The following is an 18,427-nucleotide window of genomic DNA, read 5'->3' on the forward strand; positions in this document are numbered from 1 at the left end:
GAGAGTAAATCAACCATTGTTACCTTTACTAAAAAACGATATGTTCCTCAAAGCCATCTACAATTTGATAATACTAGTATTCCTTATAAAACTTCAATAAAATTTCTTGGCGTATTTTTAGACTCCAAATTAAATTGGAAAGAACACACAAATTACATATTACGAAGAATGGAAAATGCAATGAATATCATGAAGACTGTAAGTGTCAGTAACTGGGGAGCTGATCCAAACATATCAATATTACTATACAGAAATTTGATAAGATCAATCTTAGACTATGGATCTATTTTTTATGGCTCAGCATCAAACTCTGTACTCCAAAAAATCGAGAGGATCAAAAATAAGGCACTTAGGTTATGCACTGGTTATCTTCGTAGCACACCTATATTGGTCATGGAATGTGAGCTTAATGAACCTCCACTTTCATTACGCAGGGAATACCTAAGTGAGAAATTTATAGTTAAAACAGCGGTTAACGATAAACTGCTATTAAATAAAATTGTTCATTTAACCACCTCATACCTAACTCATTATTACTGGGAAAAAAAGAAACTGCTTTTAGTTGTGGAAAGCTTCCTCAACGTTTCTAATTCCATTGGCGACATACACCAAATTGAACAAAGCTCGTCTCGAAAGCTAAATTATGAAGATTATTTATCTCCAGTTAACTGTCATTTAAGTAATATTCGTGCGACAGACTTCCTTACTAAAATAGACCACCTTCAGTGTGTACAAAAAAACTGGGAGAGTTATCAGAAATTATATACGGATGGTTCAAAAATGGAAGGAAAAGTTGGATATGCTATATATTACCCACAAAAAAGTATAAAAATAAACAACAGATTACCTGATAAAATGACAATTTTCACAGCTGAACTCATTGCAATCAAAGAAGCATACAAAATATGTATTAATCAAAAAGAACTCAATTATGTTATATTTACAGACTGCCAAAGCATTGTAAAGACATTGAAATATAATGTACATAATTTTGCAGAAAATTATATCATCAGTGACATCATAGCAATGAACAGTGAAGCTTTGAAATCGGGCAAAAATATAATATTGTGTTGGATAAAAGCACACATTGGTATAAAAAACAACGAAATAGTAGATGATCTGGCTAAAAAAGCAACAACGAAGGAATCCACTCTGCATACTTATCAACTTTCTATGGGAGACATAATTTCTATTATGAGATCTATCAAACGGACGAAATGGCAGGAACAATACAATAATTCAGACAAAGGAAATTATTACAAAAAAATCCAGCCTACACTTCCCATCAAGACATGGTTTAATCAAGTTTCCAACAAAGGCTTTATCAAAACTATTTGTCGAATAAGAAGTAATCACTGTCTGACTCCAGTCTACAAAAGAGAAATAGGACTTGTAGATAATGATGAATGTTTATGTGGAGAGCTAGCTGATCTACAACATATGCTATTAGAATGTCCTTTACATTTTATTGAAATATCAAACTTTTTTGCCAATCTAGTTCAAGTTAATGTACAATTTCCTTTTAATCTTATATACCTTTTACAATCAAACAATCTAGATGTTTATAAAATTTTGTACAACCATGTTAATTGTTTAAAATTAAAGCTCTGAGAAAAAAAGAAAAAAAAAAAAAAATAATTAAATAAAATAAAAAGTTACTAGGATCTAAACCTCCGCGAGGTTGAATCGGGTTTAGGTCTTAGCGCGATAAAAAAATATACAAAAAAAAAAAAAAAAAAAAAACTAAAAAAAAAAAAAAAAAAAACTAAAAAAAAAAAAATAAAAAATGTAATAAAAAAAATGTTAAAAAATATAATAAAAAAAAATAATAAAAAAACAGAGTAAAAAAAAAACAGTAGTACTAATAGTGTTAAATTTAGATACTAAGCATATATTTTGTAAAAGAGAGAATTTAAAACACATTGACTGGCCAGTTGGTTGCTTAAACCAGTGCCAATAAAACATAAACACACACACGATATAAAATCGTCTATTTTTTGTTTCTAAAGGTATCAGGGACATTCAAAAGAGAAGATATTCACAAAACATAAGACTACAATACGATTTTGATGCATACTTATACTTGTACGTTGTCCTCCCTACAGGGTGTCCCAAATTTAATACAAGAAAACCATTTCCTTTCTTCCACCGGTATAAGTACAAAAAAGAACTTTGAGTAAACATTTGCCCAACTGTGTAAACCCCAAATAAAAGTCTAAAATAATAAAAAAAATAGTGGAATCCCTTAATCTGTTCATGAAAAAATCAACTATGATAATGAGCATAATTTTAGATGATGCATAACTTTTGAAACTATATGTATTATGTGTATGTATACAGTGCGTCCATAAAGTAACGCATAAATTCGTTATTTCGTAAACCGGCGACTTTATTAAAAAATCCCGAAATAGGTCGATTTTTATTTTTAAATTACGTTTTTTTGGAATATATATCATACTAGTGACGTCATCCGTCTGGGCATGATGACGTAATCGATGATTTTTTAAATGAGAATAGGGGTCATATGATAGCTCATTTGAAAGGGTATTCAATTCTCCATTCAATAATGTACACATTAAAATAATTATTTATACAGGGTGTTCAAAAACATTTTTTTAATTAAAATAATTGAGACAAAAAGAAGAATGTATGTAATTTATTTAATTCAAAATGCGTTTTACTACTGTCAGAAAACAGAAAAAAAATTATTTGACAAATAAACATTGATTTTCGCTTAAACGAAATGTTCAAACTGGCAAGAGGCAAGTGCGGGACAGCTTTAACATTGAATTTAAGCAAAAAACAATAATTATTTGTCAAATAAACACGTTTTTCCTGTTTTCTGACAACATTAAAACGTATTATAAATTAGATAAATTACATACATTCTTCTTTTTGTCTCAATTATTTTAATTAAAAAAATGTTTTTTTGAACACCTTATATAAATAATTATGTTAATCTTTATATTATGGAATAGAGAATTGAATATCCTTTCAAATGAGCTATCACATGGCACCTATTCTCATTAAAAAAATTATTGATTACGTCATCACGCCCAGATGGATGACATCACTAGTATGAAATATATGTCAAAAAATAGTAAATTAAAAATAAAAATCGACTTGTGTTGGGATTTTTCTTTAAAGTTGGGGTTTACGAAATAATGAATTTATGCGTTACTAGGATGCACACAACGAGTATATAATATAAGTATAGCGCTTCTTTTGGATGGGGAAAAAGCATTAAACTCGCGACCGTCATCGCTACGGCGAGATATTAATTTAAATGCTGTAGGTTGAATCGCCTATAAGTTTGACCGAAGTTATATTGGTTGGAGGAGGGATAGAATGTGTACACGAAAGCAAGCGTCTGAGGTACACTTTCAATCCTATTTTCATGAGGATACTTTCAATCGGTAGTACTTAACACGTTGGTAGCCGACATCGCTAAAGAAGCTTTTACTTCTATCTGCATTCCCCCAGTTTTTTATTTTAAATAAGTGTTTGATTCTACCTTTACTAGCCGTGAGTTCATTTTAACACTGAAAACGTTTGTTTTCTATACAATTTATTTTCATTGCAGCTGTTTCGGCAGAGCTCACCATGGGTCCTCTAAGCCCATTGCTATCAGATATTGTTATGGATAATCGAGAAACAAATGTTTCAAAATATCTCATAATCACAGTTTTTATATTGGTAAAGATACGTGGACGATTTAGTGGTATGATTTGTAGGAACTAACAGGCAACATGACCAATTCTTATCTTACATTAATTCACTCCACAGTAATATTGAATTTATCACAGAAATAAAACAAAATTAATCCATAAACTTCCTAGATTTAAAAACTATGAGACCAGAAAACAAACATGAGTCCTCCATATTTCATAAACCTAACCAATGACACAACTATACATAATATATCATCCCATCTATACATTACACATTAGCAGCCTACCATACCATGTTCTGTAACTAACAAAAGTATTGTAGAACCATGTTTTGTAATTTTTTTATAGTTGATAACTCTGACTAAAAGACAATTATTGATGTTATTTTACCTGATACTTGAAGCAGAGTTGTACTGGCTTCTGTTCGACCTGCATGATATTCTAACGTACAACGTTCAAATGTTTCTTTTAAATATTTTCCATAAAGTTGACCAAAATCGATGGTATTGCTAAATGGTTGAGATGTTTTTATATCGGCGTAAGTTATATCTGAAATTAAAATTTTTAGAGTTGTTTAATAAAATTACAACATTATATCATGATATTGAGCATAGGTGAGTGGCCTGATGAGTGGTGCAAATCAATCTTTATCCCTACCCAAAAAAAGGATCATTAACCATAATATATGCAGCAATTACAGAACCATTGCCTTTATTCCTCATACAAGCAAAATTTCGTCTACCTATAAATAATGAAGAACTAAAGAACATTCTCCTTCCAGAGACAGCCTACGAACAATGCGGATTTATACCAGGACAAGGAAGGCGTGATCAGATATTGAACACCAGAAAGATAATAGAAAAAGCTAGTGAACACAATACACCAATGTGTCGCAGATTATTTAAAGGCTTTCGATTCAGTAAAAGGGGATTCCCTCTGGAGTATAATGGGAAATATGGAAGTACCTAACATCCTGTTTAACTTAATAACAAATCTGTAGAGGAGGACGCAGCACGGTGGATCAAATTTTCCTACTGCGTGAGATACAAGCGGAAAGCTACGAATACGGAAATCTACAATGGCCCTATACATTGACTTCAAACAAGCTTTTGACAGAGTTAAACGAAAATAAATATACAAATCAATATGTGAAATTGGAATTAGTGAAAAATTAATAAAGATGATAAAAGTTACACTAAGGGCCGGTTGTTCGAACGCTAATCGAAAATAAATAAAATAACCGAAAATAAATATACAAATCAATATATGAAATTGGAATTAGTGAAAAATTAATAAAGATGATAAAAGTTACACTAAGGGCCGGTTGTTCGAACGCTAATCAACAATGATCACTATCAAATATTTAATTACTGTCACCAAAACTGTCAATGTCAACTTTTATTGGGTTGCTGAAAACATAATTGATTAAAATTATGAGATTAGTTAATCAATTAACATAACAATTATTAACATAATTGATTAAGTAATTTCATATTATGTTTTCAGCAACCCAAACAAAGTTGATATTGACAGTTGGTGACAGTAATTAAATATTTGATAATTATCATTGTTGATTAGCTTTCGAACAACCGGCCCTCAGAGAAACAGAGAACAGGATTAAAATAAATGGAAAGGAAACAGATAAGTTTAGGGTCGGTGAAGGGGTACGACAAGGAGACCCACTATCATCATTGTTGTTCAGTATTCTTCTTGAAATTATCATCAGAGAAGTTGAAATTAACAGGACAGGACTTGTGTACCAACGAAAACACCAGTGCTTGGCATTCGCTGATGACATAGTACTGATAGCCAGAAGTAAACAAAAATTAAAAGAAATACTAAAAAGACTAGAGGCGATAGGAAGAAAGAAAGGGATATACATAAACGAAGAAAAGACTAAATATATGGAATGGACAGAACGAGAATACACACAAGGACAATATCTGACAATGAACACAGAAGAAAAAATATATTAACTGGAAGAAGTAGAGAGATTACAATATCTAGGAGCGACATTCACTAGGAGACCAAATATAAAAGAAGAAATCCAAGCGAGAATTACGGCTGGTAATCGTTGTATCTTTGCTCTAAACAACTTATTAAGAAATAAGAACATATCTAGAGTGGCTAAGATAAGAATATACAAGACAGTGATAAGACCTATAGTATTTTATGCCAGTGAAACATGGACAATGAACAAATCCGAGCAAATCATGCTTAAAGTGTGGGAAAGAAAAGTCCTAAGAAAAATATTTGGCGGAAAGATATGGAATGGAATGTGGATAAGAAGACCAAATGTAAAACTGAAGAGGATGTATGGTGAACCAAACATAGTAGGGATCATAAAATCACAAAAACTGAGATGGTTGGGCATATCCAAAGATGCCAAACTCGAGACTTCCCAAAAAAATACTAACGGGAGGAATAGGAGGAAAGAAGATGAAAGGTAGACCGAAAACCAGATAGAAGAAAGATGTTGAAAAAGACATAAAAGAACTAAAAATCACAAATTGGAAAAATAAAGGAGCAAATAGAAGAGATTAGAAAGGAATAGTAAACAAAGTCATGGGCCTTCTAGGCCTGGAGAGCTGAACTATATAAGAAATATGTATGACAAAAACTCAGAAGAAATTAAAGTACGCGATGTATTCAATTACATTCAAAACAAAGAATAGACAGGGTTTTATACTATCACCATTATTATACAACGTATATTCTGAATATATAATAAGGAAAGTACTAGAGGAATCGGAAGGAGGAATTACTATAGAGGGCAGAAGACGGTCAAAAGTAACATATATATGATCCAAAAGATTGTCATGTTAAAACGAAACTGGGCAGGATACATAGGAAGAATAGAAGACCACCGTTGGATGAAGCGAGTTCTTTAATGGCGACCAGGAGCAAGTAAGAAAAGTAGAGTAGAGGCAGACCTCAAACTTGGTGAACTGATGGCATCAAGTGAATGGATGGCCACGAATGGATGCAGTAAACAACGAACAGAAATGAATGGACACCTCTGAGGGGGCTTACATCCGCCCATGGATGGAATAGCTGTTGATAACCATGATGAAATATGATTAGTTAACACCCTGTTTCATTTGTCCCTATCAGAGCTTATTTTTCAGTTTGAAATTAAGATAAGACGTGCCTATATTTGAGAGACAGCTAGACTAAGCAGTAGACAATTGGCTCCCAAAGTTAATTGGAGTTTTATCTCTACATTATTGTTGACACTCTCAAATATCTGAAAAACTTTTCGAAAAAACGAAAGACATTTGAAAAACTTATTACTTTCATCTATTGTAAGTCTCCCTTAGATATGTCCATTGATTTCTGTTCGTTGTTTTTTTTTGTATCAAAAACCGGAAATATACGAAAAACATATCAATATTTATTTACGTAAAATACTTACTTCCTGTTCTAATAGTAGTCCTAAGACCTCCAGCATTTGCAAGTCCAATAGAAGCTTCTGTCCATGCTCCTTCTGGTGGCGATTTTGTAAACTAAAGCAAAAAATAAGATAACAAAATATTGTTAGATTCTTTTTTAATGACTCAGAAACTCAAATACAATTTTTTTAAATTTTTAATACCGGTAACAATGTCAGGTCAATCCGTCAATCTGACGGATCAGAAGATGGAGAAATACGGAAGAGAATAACGCAGGCAAACAGAGCTTATTTTGTCCTCTCCGATATCTTCTTCTTCTTCTTCTTCTTTAGCCTGTGTTCGTCCACTGCTGGACATAGGCCTCTTCCATTTGCTTCCATCGATTTCTACTCTTGGCAATTCTCATCCACTGTTTGCCCGCGACTTGTTTGATATCATCTGCCCACCTCTTCTGCGGTCTGCCTACTCCTCGCCTGTTCTCTCTTGGTCTCCAGTTAGTCTCTGTGTCCATTTTTCGGGATTATCTCGGGCAACATGTCCGACCCATTGCCACTTGAGCCATGCTATACGTTCTGCGATATCAGTAATCTTTGTTCTTTCACGAATGTCGATATTTCGAATTTTGTCTCTCAAACTAATCCCTAGCATGGCCCTCTCCATCGCTCTTTGAGTTGTACGGAACTGCTCTAAGGTTTTCTTTGTAAAGGCCATGGTCTCCAGTCCATATGTAGTTACAGGCAAGATACATTTGTCATAAACTCTACGTTTTAGACACATTGGTATATCTCTATTCTTCAAGATAAAGCTTAACTTGCCGAAAGCTACCCAAGACAATTGTATGCGTCTTTTTATTTCGGCTATTTGGTTTTCTTTGCCGATTTTAATGGTATGTCCAAGGTATATATAGTGGTCTACATTTTCAAGACTGACGTTTTCAATAACAAGTTTAGTTTGTACATTACTCATTTTTTTTTCTGAAGATTCATTTTGAGACCTATTTTATTTGACTGCTGGTTTAGTCCCTTGATCATTTGCTCCAGTTCCTTGATATCTGTACTGAATAATACTATGTCGTTCGCAAACCTCAAATGACTCAAACTTACACCATCAATGTTTAGACCTTTTTCCTCCCAGTCGAGCTGTTTGAATACATTTTTCAATGCTAAGGTAAAAAGTTTTGGTGAAATAGTATCACCTTGTCTAATACCTTTACCAACGCGTATTTTTTCGGTTTTTTGGTCTTCATTGATTTTGATGTGGAATGTGGCCTGTTCATAAATGTTTTTAATGAGTGTAATGTACCGTGAGTCTATTCGAGCATCCCTGAGGGCTGACAAAAAGGACCAGGTTTCAATACTATTGAAAGCCTTGTGAAAGTCAATAAATGCCATATGTAAGGGTACATTATATTCTGTGGTTTTTTCTACCGGTGTTCTGATGGTTTGTAAGTGATCGTTAGTACCAAACCCTTTTCGAAATCCCGCCTGTTCAACCGGTTGATATAAATCAAGTCTTTGTGTTATGCGGTTGGTTATTATTCTTGTTAGCAATTTGTATAAATGTGACAACAAACTTATAGGCCTATAGTTTTCAATATTAGTAGTGTCTCCTTTCTTGTGTAAAAGTATTATTTCGGCGTTTTCCCACAGATTTGGTATTCTTTTCTCTATTAGACACCTATTCAGCAAGACTTCCACAACCTCTACAACGGTGTTGCCACCCATTTTTAACATTTCAGACGTTATATTATGATCCTCGCCAGGAGCTTTTTATCCTGCATTTTCTGTAAGGCATGTCTAATTTCCGAAGAAGTTATTTTAGGGAGAGTTTCCGAGCCGACGTTTAGAATTGTTCTATGGTCTGTTCCGGGGTTCTGTATAGTGGACGTATAAAGATTCTTGTAGAACGTTTGTATTTCCTTGATTATTTGAGTTTTTTCCGTCACCGTATTCCCCTGTTGGTTTTTGATTTTAGTTATCTTCGATTTTCCTTTAGTTAAATTTGATTTCAGTACTCTCATGTTTCTATTGTTTTCAATGGTTTGCAATATTTGTTTTGTTTTATAAGCCCACAAGTCTGACTTTATGCTCTTTTTAACTTTATTGTTGATAGCCTTATATTCTGGTAATTCTTTAGATGTTATTCTTCTTTCTTCCATTAAATCCAGTGTTGTTTGTTTAAGTTTCGTTTTTCTCGGATTTTTATTTTTACCACAGATCTTTTTTGTATTGATATTATGTCATTCGTTAATTTTTGTGTTATTTCATTTATATCTTTCGTGTTGAATACTGGTAAAGGTCCTAGTTTCTTTTTTAGTTCACTTTGATATTCCTCTTGATTTATTTCGAGTGCTTCTATGTTTAGTAATTTATCATGTGTTAATAATTTTCTTCTATCGAATTTCGTATTTACTTCTATTCGCACCCTAACTAATCGATGGTCACTACCATTGTCGACAGAATTTAGTACAGTAACATCTTTAGCAATGTTTTTGAAGTAGAGAGTATAAAGTCAATTTCATTTTTTACTTTGCCGTCTGGGCTGTGCCACGTCCATTTTCTCTGCATCTTTTTCTTGTAGAATGTGTTTAAGCAGAATAGCTTTTCTTTGCTGAGGAAATTTGCGAGCATATCTCCCCTGTGATTTCTACTTCCCAGTACAAAATTTCCAATATATTCGTTGTCGTTGTTATTTTCGTTCTTTCCTATTTTAGCGTTGAAATCTCCCGTAATTATTACGTAATATGTTTTCTCTAGGTATCTGGCTCTTGTAATGTCTTCATAAAGTTGTTCTACCTCTTCATCATCTGCAGAAGAAGTTGGCGCATAACAATGGATTATTTGAATGCTGTATCTACAATTTAGTTTTATGACTAGACAGATAACTCTATTAGAAATCGCTTGGAATTTAGTTACCAAGTTTTCAATTATTTTATGGACCAAAAAGCCTACGCCTCCTATACCTTGGTTATTTCCTGAATTGTATTGGTACAAAATGATATATTTCGGTCTAAAAGTGTTCACCGAAATACAAGATGAGAATCTATAAAACTTTAATTCGACCAATAACATGCTATGGCAGTGAAGCCTAGGTTCTGAAAGAAACATCCAAAAACAAACTCGACACATTCGAAAGGAAGGTACTGAGGAGAATACTAGGACCTGTGAGCGAAAACGAAATCTTCAGAAGTCGATACAACAACGAACTTTATCAACTTTATAAGGAAGCACCCCTGTCAGACTTCATTAGAATACAAAGATTGCAATGGGCCGGACATGTGATAAGAATGGGAGAGGATAGGCTACCAAAAAGAGCACTGAATGCTAGAATGCAGGGAAAGAGACCGGTTGGAAAGCCAAGAAAGCGCTGGGAAGAAACAGTAAACAGCGACGCACAAGCCCTTTTAGGAGTCCGTGTATGGAGAAGAGCAGCCACAGACAAGCAAGGGTGAAGGCAAAAAATAAAGGAGTCCAAGGCTCAATTTAGGCTGTAGTGCCGTAAAAGAAGAAGAACAATGTCAGGAATACAGTCGGTTTGCTCAACGCTCTATGTGAAAAATTACAAAATTCTAAAAACTATTGAACATCTCAACTATAATTGAGAGGCTCATCTCTCTGTGTAGGATCTACATACTACAGTACATCAGGGGCCAAAATCTCAGAGCCTGAAAGAGGCGACAAAATCACTTAAGGACTCCTAGAAAATCCAAAAACAAAAACAACCAACCATCACAAACCAAACAACAATGACGATGATTCCTAGAAAATATACGTACATTGCGGTGCATTAGGCGTCAACGCCCTTACCGTAGGGATGTATGGGGAAGTATAACTGAGCCGCAAGCCCTTTAGTCCGTTCTTTAAAGGTAAAATATTGCAAAATCTCCAAGTTTTAAAGAACCGCTTGGATTGACATGGGCATACACATAGCTAACAAGTCAAAGAAAAAAAGTGATATTGTGCAGATGTGCGCTTAAAAATATATGTTCGAAATAAGTCCGGAAATGGATAAAATGACTAATTCTAAGCAACTTTTGTTCTATAAAGTTTTTTCACCAAGTTAATACTTTTCGAGTTATTTGCGAGTGAATATGTTAATTTTTCTACAAAAGAACCACGTTTTCAGACGGTTTTTCGCAAATAACTCAAAAAGTAAGTAATTGGTAGAAAAAAATTCTTATCAAAAATATAACACGTAAGAAAGTAAAAAACATGGTGTATATAATAGGTCACTATACCTAGCAGAAGCAGAGTTATAGCTAATGAAAAATAGGTTCATATTCGTCAAATTCCAAATCGAATATTTTAACGTGCCATAACCAAAAAACGAAGCACTTTTTTGGGGAAAACTCATTTTAACTTTTTTAAAGTGTTTAAGAAATGCTTATTTAGCGTCAAAAGTAAACAAGTTACGCTCAAAATAAAGTTGGTCCTTTTTTTGGTAAGAAATCGGGAAAATCACCCTCTAATTAGCATTTCAAATGAACTTAATTGTTATCACTTCACAAGTTTTTTACTCGCGTATATATTGATCATATGATCTGTAAGTTTCATCCGTTTAAAGTCCTTATTTTTGAAAGAGCTGTAGTTAAAAGGGCTTGAACGAGTCTCGATCACGAATGTATGCAAATTTAGAAACACCGAATCTTAACCAATTTTTGTCTTACAGAAATACAAAAAAATAAAAAATATTCAGAATAGTAAAGCCGACTTTTTTTATTGTTTAAGATTTTTGGTATCTCTAACAATTTTTAAGTTATTATGAAAAAAAAAATTTTTTTCAAAATTAAAATTTTTAAAAATTTTATTTTAAAACCAAATTTTTTCAAAAATAAGCACTTTGAATCGATGAAACATGCAGATCATATAAACACAACATAAATAAAGTAACTTGTGAAGCGGTAACGATTAATTTCAATGAAGTTGCTAATTGGGGGTGATCTTCCTGATTTATTTTGCCAAAACAGAAGGGACCAACTTTATTTTGAGCGTAACTTGCTTACATTTGATGCTAGAAATTTTTTTTATAAAAACAGAAATAAAGCTTTTTTTAAACACTTTAAAAAAGTTGTCATGTGTTATCCCCAAGAATGCTTCATTATTTGGATATTTCACATTGAATTATTTTATTTGGGATTTCTCGAATATGAACATATTTTTTATTAGCTATAGATCTGCTTTTGCTAGGTATAGAGACCTAATATATAAACCATTTTTTTTCATTTTTTATAGGCTGTAGTTTTGCTAAGAATATTTTTTTTGACAAAATGCTTATGTTTTGAGTTATTTCCGAAAAACCGTCCAAAAACGTGGTTATTTTTTTGAAAAATGAACATATTCACTTGCAAATAACTCGAAAAGTATTGATATGGAGAAAAAACTCTATAGAACAAAACTTGCTTAAAACTAGTTAGTTTATCCATTTCGGGACTTATCTTGGACATATATTTTTTCACCCCCGAGATGGGGTGAAACTCACCCCTAGGGCAAAAGTACACATCGGCACCATATCACTTTTTTTCTTTGACATATTAGTTATGCGTATGCCACATTTCATGTCAATCCAAGCGGTTCTTTAAAATTTACAGCAAAAACCGTGAAAAAATGTACTACTTATCACTTGCCGCACTGCTCTCCCATGAGGCGATCAGACACCAGCATAATCTAGTCTAAGCCTCAGATTTATATCAGAATTTTAAATTGATGGGTTGGCCTTTTTTATTTTTCTTTTTGCCAGGCCAGGAATTGAACTCGCATCAACTAGAACAGACTAGAGTTCGATGACGATATACGTCAACTTGTTGTCAATTACAAATAAAAAGTGAATGTATAAGAAACAACTTACAGCGAAAACACTTGCATCAGCAATAAAGTTTCCCAAAGTACATTCGTGGGTATAACATCCTTCAAAAGATAAGTCAACCAGAGTCGATCCCAAAACTTTATTTCCTTGCTTGTCGACTTCTTCTTTCCAAGGTTGTAAGTCCTTGTTGATTTGAGGATCTACAATATATTTATGTATTAGAATAGACGACCGGAGTGTGACGTCACAGCCAACTGCGGCTATATTCATGATCACTTTCTAAACAAAGATTGTAAACAAGTTGAAAAGATAGGGTTTACCGAATCCTAAGACCTTTTTAATTAGTATAAAGTTAAAATTTTTGCTTCCTGTGCTATTTTTTATGTCTAATTATAGTGTTTTTTTTTTTAATTTCACTATCTTAATTCGGTGTTCTAAACCTTACTTTACCCATACAAACATTTTATTGCTATTTATATAAAACATCGTGCTTTATTATTTACACAACCTTGTAAAATTGTTGTAGTAACTATAACAATACTTACATATTGCATAAAACGGAAATATTCTCTGCAAAAACAATAAAAAATATAAATTTGCCACACTAAACAACGTTTGTTTAGAAAGGTTTGGAAAAATCTGACATATATGTCAATAAAAATTGACACTTCTACGTCATCACTCGGGCCGTCTATTTTACAGAAATATCTGAAACCGCGAATCAGGTAGCAAATCAAGGAGACGGAACTTCAGTTGAACGCGTTGATTCAAAGAGTAAATATCCATTTAAAAAGCATTGTACACGAATTCAGTGGTTTTGCGACATTGCCAGATAAAACTAAGGAATAGTTATATTTTTCTAGGCCAACTAGATCAAGACATTTAAATAAAACGCAGAATAGCAATAGCTAAAACTACTTTTATAACAATGAAATCATTTGTCTGCAATAATCATCTCAGTTTAGAACTTAGACAAGAAATGGGTAAGTCCTATGTTTGGTCTGTACTTTTGTATGGTGCAGAAGTTTGGACACTAAAAGTGTCGACCGTGAAAAGAATTGAAGCATTGTAAATGTGGATTTATACAGAAAATATTAAGGAGGGTCAAAAAAGATAGAGAACTGCTAAAGACTGTTACACACCGAAAAAGTCTTATCTGGGACATATAGTGAGGGGAATTCGATATAGACAACTGATCCTTAGGCGAAATAGAGGGCCGTAGAAGTGTAGGAAGAAAACAAATTTCTTGGTTCAAAAATATTCCTGAATGATCCGAGATATCAAATGCAGGACAATTATTCCATATTGCAGAAGATCGAGAAGCCTTCGGAATAGTGATCGTAAACGTCGGATAAATCTGATATGGCACGTGAAGAAGAAGTTCTTATTTTAATACATTTTTATTATTTTTTTATGAACATGAATATTACTTATAAGTGCCCTCAAAAATCCGACATTAAGTGCACAATCCTGTGAAACTATACAGGGTGTTAGTAAGTAGGTATGAAAAATTTTAAGGGCTAATTCTACATGAAAAATTAATACTAGTTTGATCTATAAACATACGTCCGCAAATGCTTAGTTTGTGAGATACGGGGTGTTGAAATTTTTATTTCAAACTGCCAATTTATTTATTGCTCTAAGATCAGTTGAGCTATGAAAATGAAATTTGGTGAGTTTTAGGAGGTAGTTATTACGAATTTTTTGACATACAATTTAGAATTTTATATTCATCATTGGCGCGCCTACGGGCAATGGTCTGAATTTTTTTAAAGAAAAAAATAGTACGCCACTGAGATATTTCGAACTAAAAATTATTTTTAAATTTCACGTCTAATTTATGATAAAAAACCTTTCCTGCCTTTTTTTCATATGATGCACCGTTTTTATGCAGAAAAATAAAACATCTTGGCGCGTATTTTTCATTTCTTAATGCATCATCAAGAACTATCCAATGTAATAATACTAAACTAGAACAATAACAGAAAATATTACTAATAAGATTTAAACTAGGTGCAAAGCTGCAAGAAATGTTTAAAATGATCTCCTTTACAGATAACAGAAGAATTGTATATTCATCATTGGCGCGCGTACGGGTAATGGTCTGAATTTTTTGAAGAAAAAAATAGTACGCCACTGAGATATGTCAAACTAAAAATCATTTTTGAATTCCTCGTTCAATTTACGACAAAAAATCTTTCTTTCCTTTTTTTATACGAGGCGCCGTTTTTATACAAAAAAATAAAACATCTTAACGCTTACCAAGTATTTGAGGTAGTTTCCATGTGCATAGAATATTAGTTCAAATACTTTGTAAACGTTAAGATGTTTAATTTTTTTGCATAAAAACGGCGCCGCATATGAAAAAAAGGCAAGATAGATTTTTTGTCGTCAATTGAACGAGGAATTCAAAAATGATTTTTAGTTTGACATATCTCAGTGGCGTACTATTTTTTTCTTCAAAAAATTCAGACCATTACCCGTACGCGCGACAATGATGAATATAAAATTCTTCTGTTACCTGAGATCATTTTAAACATTTATTGTAGCTTTGTACCTAGTTGAAATGGTATTAGTAATGTTTTCTGTTGTTGTTCTAGTTTAGTATTATTATATTGGATAGTTCTTGATGATGTATTAAGAAATGAAAAATATGCGCCAAGATGTTTTATTTTTCTGCATAAAAACGGTGCATCATATGAAAAAAAGGCAAGAAAGGTTTTTTATCATAAATTAGACGTGAAATTTAAAATTAATTTCTAATTCGAAATATCTCAGTGGCGTACTATTTTTTTCTTTAAAATAATTCAGACGATTGCCCGTAGGCACGTCAATGATGAATAAAAAATTCTTATTTGTATGTCATAAAATTCGTAATAACTACCTCTTAAAACTCACCAAATTTAATTTTCATAGCTCAACTGGTATTAGAGCAATAAATAAATTTACAGTTTGAAATAAAAATTTCAACACCCCGTATCTCCGAAACTAAGCATTTGCGGACATATGCTTATAGAACAAACTGGCATTAATTTTTCATGTAGAATTAGCCCTTAAAATTTTTCATACTTATGTACTAACACCCTGTATATAGTCCGTCCGCTATAACTTTTCCCATGCGGTACGATTCATTTTCAATCAAATTAAGTCAAAACATAAATTGAAACGAACGTCGATGTATAATATACATTTTGTATACTGTATACTATATACTACACACATCGGCGTACGTTTCACTTTCTGTTTTGACTTAATTTGATTGAAAATGAATCGTACCGCATGGGAAAAGTTATAGCGGACGGACTATACAATCTTTCATTTACGCAGGAATTTTGCAGCAGAAAAGCAAAAGAAAATTTTACTGTAAAAAAATAAAAAAACCGAAAAATTTTGAAAACCCGATTGATCTGGCAACGTCGCATAACCAAAGCTTTCGATCGGTCTGACCTTGAAGATATTTCAGAGATTCAGATATTATATGTATTTCTGTCGACTTGTACAAAATTAAATGGATTTATATTTTGTTGTAATATTATACCAATACACATGTTTTTGTAATTCAGTTTATAAGAATTGTGCAAGAACCTCTACCATTTTTTTAATATGATGCATGTGTTCATAATTTTCTCTACAAGTAAAATTTACTTTATTTGGAGCAGTATTTTATTTCACAGCAGTGTGAAGAATCATTCTTCAGATGATGTAAAAAACAAATACAGTAATATAAGACAAATTCATATTGAAAACAAAGGAAAATAGGCAACGGTATAATATACCGCGTGTTAAGCGCGTGATACACACGCAAACTTTAAGTACGCGGGTTTAAAGATCGCGGACTTACTCGGCTCGCCGTCGGTGATACACGGCAAACTTAAAGTATGCGGTTTTAAAGATCGCGGTCGCCGTCGGTGGTTTGTGCTATTTAGGAATTTTATCGTATTATATACTTCGTATCGTATCCTATCGTGTTATATATTTTTAATACTAATAATAAAAGACGAAATCGAAAAGTGTGGGTAACAAACAAAATATCATAGATAAGAGGGTAATATTTTCATCAGGAGGATAAAACAGCCTATAAATAATTAGGTTTACTCAAAAATAAATAATCAAAAATAATTTAGTATAGCTTAAAATAGCGTTTTACGGTTTTCTCAAAACTTATAAAATGTAACTTGTCTCCTTTCAATTATAAACGATTGAATTATTTCTAGGCAATTTGCCTAATTAGTGAAAATATAAGTGTAACTTTAAACGCAATAACATGATGGCTCGAGGCTCGCGGCTCGTGGCAGTGATACACGTATGGGTTACGAGTAAGATTTCAAACTTGTTGGATCGACGGCGTACTTACTCGGCGGACTTAAAGTACGCGTACTTGCTGTGATACACGCGCGAAAAAGGTCGTCGAGCCGTAAGTTCGCGTACTTACTCGCGTGTGTATCACCCCTTTTAGAGTTTACGTCCTGAAACATATATGTCAGTAATTAAGTGTTAATTTAGTACGGAATAATTTTTTGAATTGTTACCTTTGTAGCAGATGGATTTCTACTACAATATTTTATAAAAAATATCCATTAATTTTAATCCTATCCCAAGAAAAATATTAATTTTTCTAATATATTTTGCGAGTTTATATATCTTTAAAATTTCCAAGCCGCTCCTGTTCGCATTGTAAAGGTTAGGAAATTTCCTATTTATTTGTGTAGCAATAACCAACTACGTAGATTGTTATTGAAAACATCCATTATTCGAGAATGAATCCTCTAAAGGTTCAGTGTTTTTCCTTTAAGTTTTGAGCGCTAAAAATCCCATGTTATTATTGGTCTGCATTTTGAAAGATCCTTGAGTTGTAGTTGACGATTGGTCAATACTTTTGGCGGAACGATCGAGAAGAAATGCATCGTTTGGACGCGAGAGAGACGTGACGATGTAAAGCCAGTTCTAAAAGTACATCAGCTCTGTAAGCATCTTTTTGTTAGAACTCAAAAAGTCGCACTTTGCCGGCCAAAATGGTTTTCTTCTTATAGTAAAAGAACTAATGGATTTCTAACATGTCAATGAATATAATGACAATAGTTTCACGGCATTTTAATGGATATATTATTGTGAAACAGTTCTATTGTTATGCAGTTTGATTTGCCGGTAAAAGAAGTGCGTGGTTTCCTGGTTCCTGTCCTTTATGTAGCTGTTGCTATTTTTATGATGTTTTGATTTGTTCATGTTCCAGTAAGAAATGCCCAGATGATATTATTTGGTATCGATTTTATCCAGTTTTGTAATGATTTGAATATCTTCCCCTCCCAGCCCCGTCTGAATGGAAAATTTTGAAGTTCCAAGTGTTGTGACATGGATTTTTGTTTTAACAAGGTATGATAATGTTTATTTTAAATAATTCACAAGTGGATATTATTGGTAAAGGTTTTACATAATTAAAAATGTTTGTTTTCAACATGGAAAATATATTATGTAAAGTAAATATTAGATGGCAGTGACATTTGACAGCCATGTCAAATTTTTGTTTTGGTACACTGCTAAAAATAAGGTTAAAAATTGTAAAAT

The 18,427-nt window shown here is 32.8% G+C and overlaps 1 protein-coding gene across 4 annotated transcripts in view; it reads right to left on the bottom strand.

Annotated features, from left to right (window-relative positions):
* Positions 1 to 18,427, bottom strand: part of LOC126880558 (apyrase) — a 220,701-nt gene that overhangs the window by 27,750 nt on the left and 174,524 nt on the right. For 3 of the 4 annotated variants that reach the window (XM_050644493.1, XM_050644492.1, XM_050644495.1), the window contains exons 6-8: positions 12,908 to 13,065; positions 7,087 to 7,177; positions 4,062 to 4,220 (exon numbers count right to left, since the gene is read on the bottom strand). In XM_050644493.1, coding sequence (XP_050500450.1) covers positions 4,062 to 4,220; positions 7,087 to 7,177; positions 12,908 to 13,065 — 408 coding nt within the window. Of the gene's footprint in view, positions 1 to 1,977; positions 2,216 to 4,061; positions 4,221 to 7,086; positions 7,178 to 12,907; positions 13,066 to 18,427 lie in introns of those variants that run through there. The other variant, XM_050644494.1, reaches the window with a different exon arrangement.

Source organism: Diabrotica virgifera, chromosome 2 (genome assembly GCF_917563875.1).
Source record: "Diabrotica virgifera virgifera chromosome 2, PGI_DIABVI_V3a".
Classification (NCBI taxonomy): domain Eukaryota; kingdom Metazoa; phylum Arthropoda; class Insecta; order Coleoptera; family Chrysomelidae; genus Diabrotica; species Diabrotica virgifera.